General features: G+C 41.0%; 1 protein-coding gene across 3 annotated transcripts in view; it reads left to right on the top strand.

The window, feature by feature from the left end:
• NUP93 (nucleoporin 93) overlaps positions 1-12308 on the top strand; it is an 81691-nt gene extending 69383 nt beyond the window's left edge. For 2 of the 3 annotated variants that reach the window (XM_061375817.1, XM_061375819.1), the window contains 11 exons: positions 332-523; positions 767-893; positions 1006-1078; positions 1404-1448; positions 3112-3228; positions 4005-4123; positions 5966-6083; positions 6461-6544; positions 7119-7247; positions 10184-10255; positions 12082-12308. In XM_061375817.1, the coding sequence (XP_061231801.1) occupies positions 332-523; positions 767-893; positions 1006-1078; positions 1404-1448; positions 3112-3228; positions 4005-4123; positions 5966-6083; positions 6461-6544; positions 7119-7247; positions 10184-10255; positions 12082-12192 (1187 nt within the window). In that variant the 3' untranslated portion in view covers positions 12193-12308. The remainder of the gene's footprint in view (positions 1-331; positions 524-766; positions 894-1005; positions 1079-1403; positions 1449-3111; positions 3229-4004; positions 4124-5965; positions 6084-6460; positions 6545-7118; positions 7248-10183; positions 10256-12081) is intronic. The other variant, XM_061375818.1, reaches the window with a different exon arrangement.
• Positions 12309-14685: the final 2377 nt, after the last annotated feature.

Raw genomic sequence — 14685 nt, 5'->3', positions numbered from 1 at the left:
AAAAAAGCTGTGGTCTTTAAACAGTCTGTTGCATCTATTAGAGTTGATGTTCGCTGTCTTAAAGAGCAAAGCAGCTTTTCTGACCTCTTTCACTTCCTGAATATGTCTTTATGCTGTGGTCTTTTGCAATCTATTTTCAGTGGAATAGCTATAGATAAGGCACCAGTGTGTGATTAGGTATTCACTTTTGTCTAGGGTGTTTATTTCAGTTGGCACTAAATAAACAATAATGATGTACAGTGACAGGAAACAACCTCTGTCAGTGATCTGTGATTGCAAAATCATTTTGACTTACGCTCTGTGTGTGTTTTGTGGTGTGTTTTTTTTTCAGGTGAATCACATTTTGCAGTGAACCAGCAGCCTTTCCTCTACTTCCAAGTATTGTTCTTGACAGCACAGTTTGAGGCTGCAATTGCTTTTCTCTTCCGGATGGAGCGCTTGCGTTGTCATGCTGTTCATGTTGCTTTGGTCATGTTTGAGTTAAAATTGCTCCTGAAATCTTCTGGGCAGAGTGCACAGCTATGTAAGTACTGCACATTGACTTGACAATAAAGGAGTATTTTCTGTGCCCTTAAGAGTACCCTGTAGACACTGCAGGTCTGTATAATTGATCAAACAGGCAGTGTTTATCAGCACAATCTCCTAAAAGTTAATGGTTTTAGTTGCATTGGAACTCTGGATCATGGCTCTGCCTTATTTCAGGTGAAGATCAGAGAAACATTTCCTGGCATTAGGTTCTTTAATGGTGTTGCTTCTGACATTGCAGTAAGCCACGAAGCTGGTGACCCTCCTGGTGTAAGACGTCTGAATTTTGTGCGGCTCTTGATGCTTTACACCCGTAAGTTTGAATCAACAGATCCAAGGGAAGCCCTGCAGTATTTTTACTTTCTCAGGTAGGGACTAATATGTGTCTCTCAATTTTCTCCTAGCTATTAAAAATAATTAAGCAGTATCTAAGAAGTCCTCTGAAACAGAAGTTCCTTCCTCCTTCCCTTTCTTTTGTAGGAATGAGAAGGACAGCCAGGGAGAGAACATGTTCTTGCGTTGTGTTAGTGAAATAGTAATTGAAAGCAGAGAGGTATGTTTGGCCATGTTTTGCCTTCCTCATTTAAACTGGCATTTGTTTCTTCATTGACATCTTTAGCAGGCAGGATAGCCTGAAATGGTTTTTACTCTTTCTGTCTGATGCAGGTGTAGATGATGGGAAATCTCACAATGACCATGTGTTCGAGATATTTAATAACTTTCTCCTGTTGTTAATATACAGATAATGTTGACATCCATCATTGTTTTTATTCATCCATGACTGCATCTTTATACTTAGTAAATAGGTTGTGAAATATGTGCAATTCATCCCTCTGTTTTTGTTCCCTTTTTCTTACTTTACATCTGTGTGGATATAGTTTGATATGATTCTTGGAAAGTTGGAAAACAATGGGAGTAGAAAGGTGAGTTGACAATTTATATTTTACATATAAAGTAGAAACTGTATGATTTCCAAGCTAGTCATGAGACTTATCTTACTTTTCTTTATTTTTCACTAGCCAAATTATCACTGTGTTTGAATATGTACAGGTTCTCAAAGTATAAGATCCTTTTACAGAATAGTACCAATCTACAGAATAATACTGAATTTCAGGTCAGGAACTGCAGGGCAAAGAGTGTCCCTATAGACAGCTAGTGTAACTAAAGAAACAGGTGGCATCAGGTAACTTCAGCAAGGTCTGAATTTTATTTTTATAGTAGGAAATGGAATTTAGCACACATTAGTAAAAAGCAATTAGCAAAAATTGATTGCTTGTAAGTGGGTGGGAGATTATTCTGTTAACTGAGCTGTGCATGTAAAAACTATCTATATGACATTATCCTCATTCACCTCAGAGGAGAAATGTATTGCAGCCCATTACAAATTCTTTTAGGGAAGGGAGCAAGGGCTAAAACACCCCAGACATAGCCACAACTGATCTGTCATCTCCATATAGATGAGGGTGAATATTAGATCAAAGAGCAGCTGTTTTTAGTTGTGATGGATTTTACATCTGCTTTAAAAGCAGTAATCTAAAAGTAAAATGTAAGTTTACATGGTCAGAAGAAAAAGGAAGTTTTAAGATTTCATGTGAAAGGAAGAGAGTGTCTGTGAATGATTACAATTTTAGATAATCAGTAAAGGTTTCTGGTTTGCTGTGGCAATTTTGGAAGCTTTCTGTGTAAGGCAGACTCCAGAATTGTTTAAATCTTAATTTTAAGATTAGGGTTCACGCTGCAAACATTGTGACTGTCAGGAAAAAAAAAACACAAAAACAAATGGAGACCCACATGCAAGTTGGTTTTGACAGGACTTTCTTTTAGATGTTTTTGTTCTGTCAGCTTAAATGCAGTGAGATTGCACACATGAGAGCATGGTAACGCAGTCATCTTTACAAATATCTTTTCATTTTACAGTTCTTTGTAAGATAGTTTTTAGATTAGATCATTAGTGCTGAATCCAGTTTTCTTTATTTTAGTCAGTTCTCTTTTAATGTGACTGTATTTTTGTGTTCCTGTAGTATGAAAACAGCAATCTTAGTTAAGAAAATAAATTCTTCTAGATTATTTAGTCTTATTTTTACATTCTCAACTACAGTAAAATCCTTCCCAGATATCCTTGACTCTTCCCCTCTTTTCATTCTACTTGTGTTTATTGTTTCTTTTAAAATTCCTGATACCCTTTCATTTGTCCATGTAAGATTTCACTTACAACCTGCCTCGCCAATATACACAAACAGCATCCTTGGAGACCCTGGCACGTTATATTCTGAAGTCTTTTGTGTTTTCTTCTCCTCTGTAATGTGTCATCAGCAACTAAAGTAATTTAGAATTTGACCTGTTATCTGGGTCATTTTGAATGAATGAGAATCTGCAGATGTCTCATTGCTGACTCTGTTTTGGAGGAAGTCTCTCTCACTAGAGCTCTTTCTATTTTTAACGTGTCCCTTTTGCATGTTCCCATGGAAATGCAAAAGCCATTCTAATCATAATCCAACATGTAAAATAGTCATTGCCATAACAGAATATTTAGGAGGTTTTAGACATTCTGATTTCTCTTCTCTTGTTTTTGTCTCACCTCTTTAGCCTGGAGTGATAGACAAGTTTACAAGTGACACAAAACCCATTATCAACAAAGTTGCTTCTGCAGCAGAAAATAAAGGATTGTTTGAAGAAGCTGCAAAACTGTATGACCTTGCAAAGGTAAATATCTTGTGTGCTACCTTAAATATCTACCTGGTTCACCTGTTTTTTTTCAAAACATTCTTCCTGTGATTAGGAGGTTAAATAGAGATTGAATTGCCTTTACCCCATCTCTGGCAGTGTTCCAGCTTGGATGGGGCTTGGAGCAACCTGGTCTAGTGGAAGGTGTCCCTGCCTGTGGCAGGGAGTTGGATCTGGATGAGCTTTGAGGTCCCTTCCAACCCAAACCATTCTAGGATTCTGTAATTCAAGCAGATTATTTCTGCTGCTGTTAAAGCAGAGCCATTGGCTAAATGGAGCAGGGTTTTGATAAGTAAACCCAGATGCCTTGCACACCAACCCATTCTGATTTAAGACATCCTGGTTCTTGATCGGTGTGGCCTTTTGAAGAGATTGCCTCATGCATGATTTTATCCTGGCTAGTGAAGTTGTTTATCTGGAGTGTGCTCTTCCAACTTTATAGATGTTGAATTGAAATCTAAAATAGTTGGACTTTATATTGAGTACTCTTGTTTCCTTTTGAAATATATTTGAAATTAAAATGGATGGAACCATAGCCACTATTTTAGAGGAAAATTAAGGGAAAATACTTTTCCACATGGGCCTGCACAATTATGTTGCTCACAGCTAATAAAATCTTGCCCCTTTATGGAGGAGAGGCATCTCTGAGCTTACACTAGGCACTGCTGAGTGAGACCTTTCTGCTTCTTCAATGAGATTAAAACACTAAGTCCCACTGTACTCCTTTTATCTGTGTGTAACTTTGATACCAACAGAACCCTGACAAAGTTCTAGAACTGATGAACAAGCTCCTCAGTCCTGTCATTCCCCAGATCAGCACGCCCCAATCAAACAAGGAGCGGTTGAAGAACATGGCCCATTCAATTGCTGAGAGGTAAGAGAAGGTGGCGGTATTAGTTCCTGACTTTCTGCTGCCAGGACTGTGGCATCCACGGCTGTGTGTTCAGAAAGACGTGACAAGAGGTCGGAATTTATCCTGTCCTGCTCATTATAGCTTGTATTGAAACCAGAAACATAATCTTCAGGGGAAGAGCAGGTAAATGTGGCAAGAAGCTTTACCTGTAGGTGAATCAGGAAAAGGGAATTTCAGGATTGCCAGCTGGAAACATAGTCTATTAAGGAGCAATAAATACAGTGAATTGTATGGTTTAGATTATTTTTAAAGTAAAATATTGTAACAGTTGCAGAATCATGGCATACAATTCACTTGTTTGAAATTATATTAAGAAAGAGCTGTAATATTCTGAGTTGTAACAGCAGAGTGGTGAGTTCAGTAGCTGAAATGGTGCTTTAATGAAAGATAAAAGGAACATTTAAGCTGAAGTGAGTGTATGGCTAATGTAACAGTGGGCCTCATTTCCACAGCCCTTCATAGCACTTCAGGAAAGTGCTGTGTGGTATTTAGAAAAGAGAGAAGTCACCAAAAGGAATGTTTCCTGCAGTGTCCCTGTGCTAATTAGGATACGTGTTTGAGAAACATCAGTGCTGAAGATTCATTAGCAGCTAGAAGCCTAAGAATAACCTGCTTCTGAAAGGATGTAATTGTGAAATAGCTTTGGGATTTTTAAAATCATCATCTTTTGGTGCAGTGACTGCCATGGATAATTCCTGTGTTTCACTAGAGCAAAATGTGGATACCTGTGAGAAGTGTCTTACAGCTTTTCCTCAATTGTGATGTGAGAGAATAAAATAAACCAAGCAGGCTTGTTGGCCCTTGGAAATTAGGAAAGCAAATACAGAAATGTATTGATTTCAGTCAAAAGCATTTGTCATTCTTCTTTTGACAAGTGGCATTTGTCACTCACTCCTTCACTCAGCCCTTTGTTCATTTATTCAGGCTGCTGACTGAGTGAAAAGCAGTGCCATATTGACTTAGTGAGAGCCTCATTTAGTATCAGACATTAAGTAGAAACCTGTGGCTTGAGGTTAAGCTTCAGCAAAGGCTGTAATGGGCTTTGTTTTGCTACTTGCTTTGATACGGATGAGAGAGCTGAGTATGACTGTTCAATAATGCCACTTTACAGCTGCAAGCCTTCATGATTGCAAAGCTGAAATGGTTCCGATTAGCTCATGTTCTTGCCAATTAAATGCAATACAGGGCTCTGTACTGACAGCACTGTAACAGTGCAGCTTTCCTTCTGTGGTGATTTTGGAGCAGGGGAGACACCCAACAGAAAAGGCCAAGAAACTGTCTATCTTCCTCCTCTGTGTACTTGACCACTCTTGCTATTACCTTGAGAAAAGAGATTCTTGCTGACTTTGTGCTATGAGGAGTAGGAGCAGACAGACCTCCATTTCATTGCCTAGCAAGTGCAGCTTGAGAGAGCATGCAGAAGCATCTAATCTAGTTTTAAGTCTTAATTTCCAGCCTGAAGCAGGTAGTTCTACTGGGTAATTGTCTACTATAAACTATGTAAGTATGTCTTACTTTGCAGGTCTCTGCTTCCTGTTACTGTTTTCCCCATAAATATGGGAAGTTGTAAACATTTAAAAGGAAACAAAAGTCAGATTAAATGGAAAACTAAAGTGAATAAAAGTATTTTTAAAAAGTCAGAGCTTGTGAAAGTTGTGCCTCCTGGTTAAGGAACTTTAAGGCTGTCCTTTATTAGATGCCTTCTGTCCTTGTGCTTTATGTCTCTGCTTCCAGGAATTGCACAAGCACATTTATAAATTGTTGCCATTTCGAACAATAAAATTGTAAACCAATTTCTTTCAGGTACAAAGCTCAGGGGATAACTGCAAAGAAATCCGTTGACTCCACGTTCTACCTTCTGCTAGACTTAATCACATTTTTTGATGAATATCACGCTGGTCATGTTGACAGGGCCTTTGATGTAAGTTTCAAGATTTCTGTTTGAAGTGCAGCCTTCCTAATGCCCTTGAAAGCCCAGAATGTCTCAAATAACATCACTTAAAAGAAAAAAAACCTGTATTTAATGAGTTAGAAGGTGATGCAGTGCTATAGGAATTTAAAAAATGTGTTTCTTTCCAATTGCTTGATAATCAGAATGATCTTTCTGAAGCTGTTTTGTACATATTGAACAAAATATTCCTGCTGCTCAGCAAAGTGAGGAGATAGTAAACAACAATTAAATTATTTTTCTTAAATGTAATCATAAACATTTCATTAACACTTCAAAACCATACTTTATTAATGTATGGTACATAGAACATTGATTATTTCCTCTGATTCTTGCATTTCTTTTTGAAGATTATTGAACGCCTAAAGCTTGTACCTCTTAGCCAAGATTGTGTAGAGGAGAGAGTTGCTGCATTCCGGAATTTCAGCGATGAAGTAAGTAATGTCTCTTGGTTTTAGCTTCCAAAACCCTTTTGCTTCATTAAAAAAATCTTAAAACCTTGTCAGCCTTGTCATCTCATAATTCTTATACTTTAGCAGGGACACAGGATGGGATTATTTTGCATTCATGCAAGTTGGCTTTCAACTTTCAGTAGAATTCCTGACGCAGAAATCCTGTCTCCATTTGGCAGAACACATCTGCAAATCTGAATCTCTTTAAACTTTCTGAGTTTAATTCAAGAATTTGGCATATTGAAAACTTTCAACTGTGCCGCTGAATTAGTTTTCTGTGCTCTTAATGGTCACCAAGCATTTGTAAGGTCTGTTTCCTTCCCCCCAATTCGAGGAAATCATGTATCTGGGTATTAGCAGATGTCTCAAAACTCTGCGTAACTTTTTTTACTAGGTGATGCAGTCACAGCAGGGGTAACTATTAAATGTATGGATGTGCTATAAGTAAATATCAACCATAGTTAATGCTTGGTTTTCTGATGTGTAGCAGAGGTAATGATTCTGTCAACCTGCTCTTCATTGCAATATGTCTTTATTTTTCTGCTTCCTTGTGTAGATCAGGCACAACTTATCTGAGGTCCTGCTTGCAACTATGAATATTTTATTCACCCAGTATAAGAGGATGAAAGGCACAAGCCCAGCCACTCCTACCAGACCCCAGCGGGTAATGGAAGACAGAGATTCGGTAAGATTGTAATCTTCATTGTCTAACAATTTTTCCTATTTTCTTTTCCCCCTGATTTCAAGGGATTTGACTTCAAATAAATGTGACTGTCTAATGGTCTTGAATTTTGACTTTCCCAGTTACTTAGTCTTTGCCCACTCAGCCTGCTTGGTTACTTGCGAAAGAATAGTCTCAAAACTAACTTTGTGTAAAGAAAGAATATTGCTTTAAATGGCAGTGAGCTAGTTAAGATATATTACGCTATATATCCATCTCCTAGCAAGAGAAAACAAGTGTTCAGTTTGTTTCTTGGTGGGATCTTACATGATTAACTGATGTGAACAGTGCAGTGTCTCTAGGATGGTCAGTGTTGCTGCCTTGACAACTGAGCTGCTTTTTTTCCAGAAGGTAGTTTCCACTTCTTTCACTTGAGTTAGTCCTTTGTCCATGTATAACTGATTTCTGATGGAAAGGCTTCTTTGATTCCTCTTCTTGGCTTGCTTCTGTAGTGATGTGGGCTGGTATTTTCAGAATGTCCTCGGGCAATACACCCAGATGGTCAAGTACAGTCACTTGGAGAATGGCTGTAGCAGTTTGCCTGTGTTGTTCTGCTGCCTCTGCAGCTTCTGGGTACAACGGTGTGTGGTCCATCTGCTGGTTTAAATGGCTGACAATGGTGAGTTTGTTGTCACTAGTGCTAGAGTTGGTGCTGAAGCATCTCCCCCACCCACTGATAGGAACCTATGCCTTCAGCAAGGCTTAAAATTGGTGTCACTTAAAAGGTACAGTCAGATTTTCAGACACCAACCTGTCAACATGCTGTGTTGAGCAGGATGGTTCTCAACTTAGCTGTCCTAAGGTTTGGACTTGTAGCTCTTGTTCAGTTGAAGCTGTCACAGGCACTTGAACACCAATGCCAAACCGCTCATCTCATCATAGAAATCAGGAAATACCAACTCCTTTTGAGAATGAAAACCAACTTGGGCCACAGCCAGCTGTATGCCAGGCTTTGGTCATCTGCAAAAATGCCTTTGATCTGTAAATTGCAATATTGGTAGAAGTCTTAGCAGCATCTGTAAATTACATCAGAAAATGAAAGGCTTGAGTAATGATGCAGCTTTTGTCTTTGGGCAGCTTTAGTCTGTGTGAGAACTACAGGATCCTGCCTGCAACTGTGCTGGTACTGTAGATCAGCAAAATTGGAGAGGGATGCATGCTGCTTGGACTTCTCCCACCTTAAATTGTGTGTAGAAGTCCCAGGCTGTGTTCACAAGGTTGGTGCTGATCAAACAGCCTTAGCTCCCTGCTTTCAGAGTGAGCTGTTTATTTTGTTTTGGCAATTTCAGTCTTGTGCCTTACATAGAAGCATTTACCATCTCCATAAGGGTGGAATGCTGTCAGGTGTCATCTTGGTAGGAATGTCAGGATGAGAAATTGTTGGACTGATTGGCAATGGGCTCAGCAGTGTTGCTGGCAGGAATTTGTGTAAAAGGAAGCCACCATGACATCATATATATCAATAGTGTGCCTGTCACCAGCATGCTTAGCGTGTGTTTCATAAACGTGTTCTGCACTTCCATGATGTACATTTGTTGGAGTTCAGCTGATGAAGTACCTTGCTAAAAACCTGTGAAAGTTTGGTTTTTTTTTTTCCAGGCTTCATGTTTTGTTAATCAAGCTTCTAACCTTGTGGTGGGATCTCATGGCATCAGGGTATCAGTGGTGCTGGAGGCACAGGGTTTCTGAGTCACGGATCTCTGGCTGCTCCATGCAATAAAAGCTGTGCTTAACCATTAGAGGAACAAGCACTTGCTGTCTGCAGCCAGGGAGGTGATAACAGAATAGTGATGTGGCTGTAATGTCAGAAGGGAGTATAAATCTGCTAATGTAGGGTTAGTTGGAGAGAAGAAACCTACAGCTTAAGCTCTCTGCTGCCTAAAGATTTGCATATGAGAAAAATACCAGGCACATGGAAGGTAGGGTAAGAATAGCTTTAGCACGTGTTCCGCTTTTTTCTTGCCCTGAAAAATTTCGCCCAGGACTGCAAGAGAAGGGAATCTGGATCACCTCAGTGTCGCTGTCTGCGAGTCAGCTCAGGGGTTTTTAGTGGTGGGACGAAAGGAGGACATTCTGAGTGTGAGAGAGGTGTTTCTTTAACAAAATCTCCCCAGTCACCTCAACAGAGATGGTAGATCGCGAAGCTTCTGCAGACAAGAAGTTTTCTTTAGAACTTCCTTGGGACCAAGGCAGCTTTTCCTTTTTCCACAGGGAAGCACATTTTAGGGGAAATTTGGTTCTTCCAGATGTTTAACGATCTTGGCACATTGCCCAGTAGGCAGTACAAGCAAAAAATTACTCTGTTTTGATTAGGTCTTTGAAATCCCCGGGCTTTTTCTGGATCCATAGAAGCAGACAGATTCAAATCCCTCTGTTCATCAGAAGAATTTGAAAACATGAGGTAGTAGCTCTTTGTAAGCTCTTTGTTGCTTATTCCATGTACTGGGGAACAGAGTCCCCCAGAGTAGGAACACGGTCCTTGAGTTTGACTCTAGTGTGGACAAAATCCAGAAGTGGGAGTCCTGCTCTGATGGGCAGGGACTAGAGGAGCTTCAGCAGGAGCAGTGTGGATCCAGCACCCAAGGACAGGATTGAGAGGAACAGTACTGCTGGAACCCGCTGAACCAGTAATGCTCTCTGGTAGAATAACTCCTGTCCCACTTCAGAGATGAAATAGGGTTTATTTTGAAATTATTAGGTTTGGAGTCAGAGCTGGTGTTTGATGCATTTTGTTTATTTCAGAATGAAGTTGCCTAAGCTATACGTTGAGTCTTTTTTTTTTGTTATTTTTTAAGGTATATGCATTAGGTTTTGGGAATGAAGAAGCAAAGTCTTGTCCCAGTTGGCCTGGTCCATTTTGTCATATTTTATATGTTGTATCTCATTTGTCCGTATTTCAGGCAGAGATAGCAGCGAGCCCAGACTGCAGTGCTGGAAACCGTGGCTGCAGCGACAGCCCTGACCCAGATGCCGTCAGTGCCTGACAGCAATGTCATCTGCTCCCCACCCCGAGCCGGGGTAGCAAACTCTCTGGAGCAGCCCAAGGGCATTATCTGAGAGGCAAAATTAGGTCATGAAAAGAATGGAATTATTCTTTTTATTTGTGGTTTTATTTTAAATCGCAAGTGACTCTAACATTCATGAAGTAATTACAGCCAATAGAACATCTAGACCTCCAGGCCGCTCTTAACCTCGGCAAACCTCTGTTTGTTCTTCCTCGAGTATTATTTTGATTCTTAAAAATAGACCAGCTTTAGTATCATTGCTGCCACAAAGTAAAGGGAATAGTAACTGAGGCTGCTCTAAGCCTGCCATAGTCACAGTGAGAGGTTTCACTTTTTAATACTTTAATTCCAAAGAGTCAGACACCTTGACATTCCTTATTTTCCCACCTACCTGTTTGACCTTGTTAACTAGGTGGTAATTTGCAGCTGGGGAAACCATCCTGGGAGCTTTGGGCAATTGGGTCAGTCCCAAGTTTGCTGCTTACTCCAGAGTCACTGCTGATGTGACGTGCTGCCTCCTGACATTCCTCAGCTGTAGCGCTTAAGGAAGGGAGGAGTGACTTCCATTCTTATTACTCCTCTGCAGCTCCAGGTATCCATCCTTCCGTTCACCCATCCTCAGCCATACAGGAATACAGTGCAAGATGGGAACTCTGCTCTGTATTTCACCAGGACTTTGTAGACAGTCACAGCTTTCCTTTGAACAGATAATGGAAATGGAGCATTAAATGGCTGTGAGCTCAGTGCTAAAGAAAACTAAATTTCCTGCCCCATGTGTAAAGTTGACAGTCTTTTGCCCAGTTGAAGCAGTAGCATTCAGACAGTGCTTGAAACAAGCAGATGAGTATTTCCACTACCAGCTTCCAGAGCTCCTCTGCTGCTATTGAGTAACTGACTGGTTTAACATTACCCTGGAAAAGGAGAATTGCCCAGACGGGCCTTGGGAATGATGTTTATAACTGTGCCCAACCATGTGATGGGCTTCGGTCACTTCTCCGTTTGTAAGCTCCTGCTGTCAGATTTACCATCCACATGCCTGCAGCACCCAAAGCTGCTCTAGGTTTCCCTGCAGTCAGTAGATTAAAGAAAGATTTGACCAGCAGGATCTTCTAGTGCAATAATTTAGAGATGCTTAATATTTAAGAAGAAAATACTGTAAGCAATCAAAGCAGTCTGCATAGTTTTCCATAGGGATACTGGCTTTTTATGTTCTCCTGACATCTACCAGTTACAGAAATGATTTTCCTTTTAATTTACTCATAACAAACTAGTCAAATTATCCCTGAATTCCCTCCGCTATTGTGTAATCTTCTCAAGAAGGGATTTGGTTACTTTAGGCAAAGGTCTCCAGGTGTTCTTAATAAGTCTACTTTCATCACACTATGGAATGAAGAGCCTTTAAAGATGTTGTAGGGGATGCTGGAGGCCTCTGGGCATGTGTGGCACCACAGGTTTGTTTCTAGTATCTGCTTTAAGAGTGTTAGTGCTGCCTTTCGGCACGGTTTGCTTTAGACTTTGCAAGGTGGGAAGGAGTCCTGTTGCCCTGGGAAAGCCCACTTCATACAGAGATGACAAGATTGCTGCAGTACAGCAACACCCCACATTGTTGAAATGTTCTTTCCTGGGTAATTTTAAATCCAGACGTGGAGGTACGTTATCCAGAGAGCAGCTCTGAGAAATAAAGATTACATTTGCTTGTGTGAAAAGGCAAGTGTTTAACTCGTGTCTACCTCTGCTTTCCTTGTGGATTTTTTGATGCTAAAGTAACAGTACTCTATTTTTCTGGGTTTTAGCACCTTCGATCTCAAGCCCGCGCACTGATCACGTTTGCTGGAATGATCCCTTACAGGACATCGGGAGACACAAACGCAAGACTGGTGCAGATGGAGGTCCTTATGAATTAGCAGAGAAGCTTTTGATTAGGGTTGCAGCAGCCTGTGCCTGTCTTTAGTACTAGTGGAACTGGTATCGTTTTGTATTCTGTATTTTTGTTGCTGGAAATAAATTCCTTTGATTTCTATTTGGTTTTGATATTTTCATTTTCACTGTTTGTTTTTGGTTGTTTTTTTTTTTTGTGGTTTTGTGTTTTTACTCGTTTAAAATTGGTTTCTATTTAGAAAATTATTCTTGCTTATTAATGGGCTAAGAAGTCTTAGATGTGCAGCAGGGAGGGGAAAGCAATTTTGTAGCAGGAAAGGAAGGAGAGACTAAAACTTTGATTTAATGCTCACTGGACATACAGCTTGGAAATTAGGGGTTTTCTTGTTCTTTTTATGTGTGTTAAGTGTTGAAATGTTTCTGATGCACCACATGCTGTCAGTTCATATCGTCATCTTGTGTGGTGTATGTATTCATGTGGTGCAGATGAGCTCTGTGTGCTGCAGAGATCCTTCGAGCTTAACAGAGTTTAAACTCTCAGTTCGGTGTCTCAGATGTGTATCCTGGAGCTCAGCTGAAGCTTTTCATAGAATCATAGAATCAGCTGGGTTGGAAAAGACATTTAAGATCAAGTCCAACAGTTAAAGTTGGACCTGAAACCACAAAGTCATCCATTTTAGAGGAGCAGCTGGGATCGGAAACAGGTTTATTGGGTAGGAAAGATTTTTGTGATTGAGATGTGGGTTTTCAACCAGTTGCATTCAGAATGATCCTGTGTGTAGTTCACCAGGAGAAGGAAGAAGAAGTCCAAGTGTGGATGCACTGGGCATGGGTAGATATTACTGTTGGTTTAGTGGGAAACCTGAGTCTCACTGAAGTAAGAGGCATTAAAAAAATTTTAGCTTTAAATGTTTTGAGCTACTATAAATCCATGTGAAAGCCCAGGGAGCATGTTGTCGTATAAGCTTTGCTCTAATATATATGCCTGTCTTTGAAATGAAAGGGGAGGAATGTTAGTTGTTTCTCCCACTCCTCTCTGCAGATGTGCCCTTTGTGACACTGCTGTCTTGCCTGTGTGCCCTTTGCCTTTCTGAGGTGTGAGAACACATGTGGTTCTGGGTACAGAACAGACAACAAAACACAGGCTGATTCAGCCACTGCACATTAATAGCTATTGTGGGAGAGAATTCATCTTCATTTTGCTGTGTCTGTCTAAGAGCATAGAGGGATATTTGAGTGACTTGATGACGATTTCCTAATTACTTTTTCCTACCAGAAACGTTATAGCATAGATTCTGTCAACTTTTTGGACAGGAAGCAAAGGAGTGGCTTCCCAAGCCACCCACAGCCATGTCCCTCAGCATTAGCAAATTCTGCTGGGGCTCCCAGCTGATAGAGCCGGGGGCTGTGTGACACAGAGTCCTCCCCTGATATGACCCAGGTTGTTTCCGCTGAAGGCTGAAAGAGACCTGGACAGCACCCTGAAAGTAAAGGGCATTTGGTGAGTTTCCAAGGAGTTCTTTGAATTGAATTGCCTAACAAAATGTCAACAGGTAAGTGTGGAAAGCTTTATTAGCCATTAACATTGCTGGCATATTGGTGTGGGGATGCTGCTTGGTATGTCTCCGTTGACAAGTCATGCAATCCTTCAGAGAACAGGTTACCCAGAAAGTAGGTGGTGGAGAAGGGCATCTTTTGTGATGGTTGTAGATGGGTCTGATTGGGCCAGGATTGCCCAAGTATGGGCCTGTGGGGTAAACCTTGCTCCTGTGGTGGTTTTCCTTGCTGGCACTCGTCCCCTGTCCCAAACTTATTTCTGGCATCAAACCACCTTGCATACAGAGAGGCTGGTGAGGCTGTACCTGGCCTCAGGCAGCTGCTGACCTGAGCAGGAAAGGGACAGCATCTGTGGAGTTTAGTCAGGAAGGGTGAAGGCCACTTTACTCACTGTAATTCCCTCTTCCCCCTCCACCCTTCATGTGGAGACAGAGAGGTCCTTTGGGGCTCAGCTCTTGCCGCTGCCATTTGCAGGACCTTGTTCTCCTGTCTTTTGCCCATCCCCTACTCAGTGGAGCTATTGTGCTGCCTCACTAGCACGTTTCTGATGTCAAACCTTGAACCAGAGGACCTTTTCAAAAGAGCATGCTGCCTTTTCTCTGTCTGCCCTTTGAGGATGGCTGTAGCAGATGCTTCCTGGTGCTTCTCAGCCTTCATGGGTGTTGGTAAAAGAGAAAATTGATGGCTGCATGCCGCTTGCTCCATTTGGGCTCAGTGATTGTAACTCCAGCCTGTGCTCCCTTCTAAGCTAAGCAGAAACTGCATCATTTCACACTTCCAGAACCCAGGATGGTAATTCTGTGATGTGTGGATAGAGAAAGTAAACCCCAGGGAATCAAAGCCTGAGACTAACCCTGGAAAGGTAAGACCCATCCCTGTTTCAAATAAGATGTGAGAGGTTGTGGGTACAGCAGAAGCTGCCACAGTTGGAATTAAGTAATTCCTTGTTGATTGGCCTGTGA

This window comes from Neopsephotus bourkii, unplaced genomic scaffold (genome assembly GCF_033783945.1).
Source record: "Neopsephotus bourkii isolate Nb327-2 ecotype Australia unplaced genomic scaffold, CSIRO-AGI_Nbou_v1 NB_1678, whole genome shotgun sequence".
Taxonomy (NCBI): domain Eukaryota; kingdom Metazoa; phylum Chordata; class Aves; order Psittaciformes; family Psittacidae; genus Neopsephotus; species Neopsephotus bourkii.
This window is presented reverse-complemented; position numbering and strand designations above follow the sequence as displayed.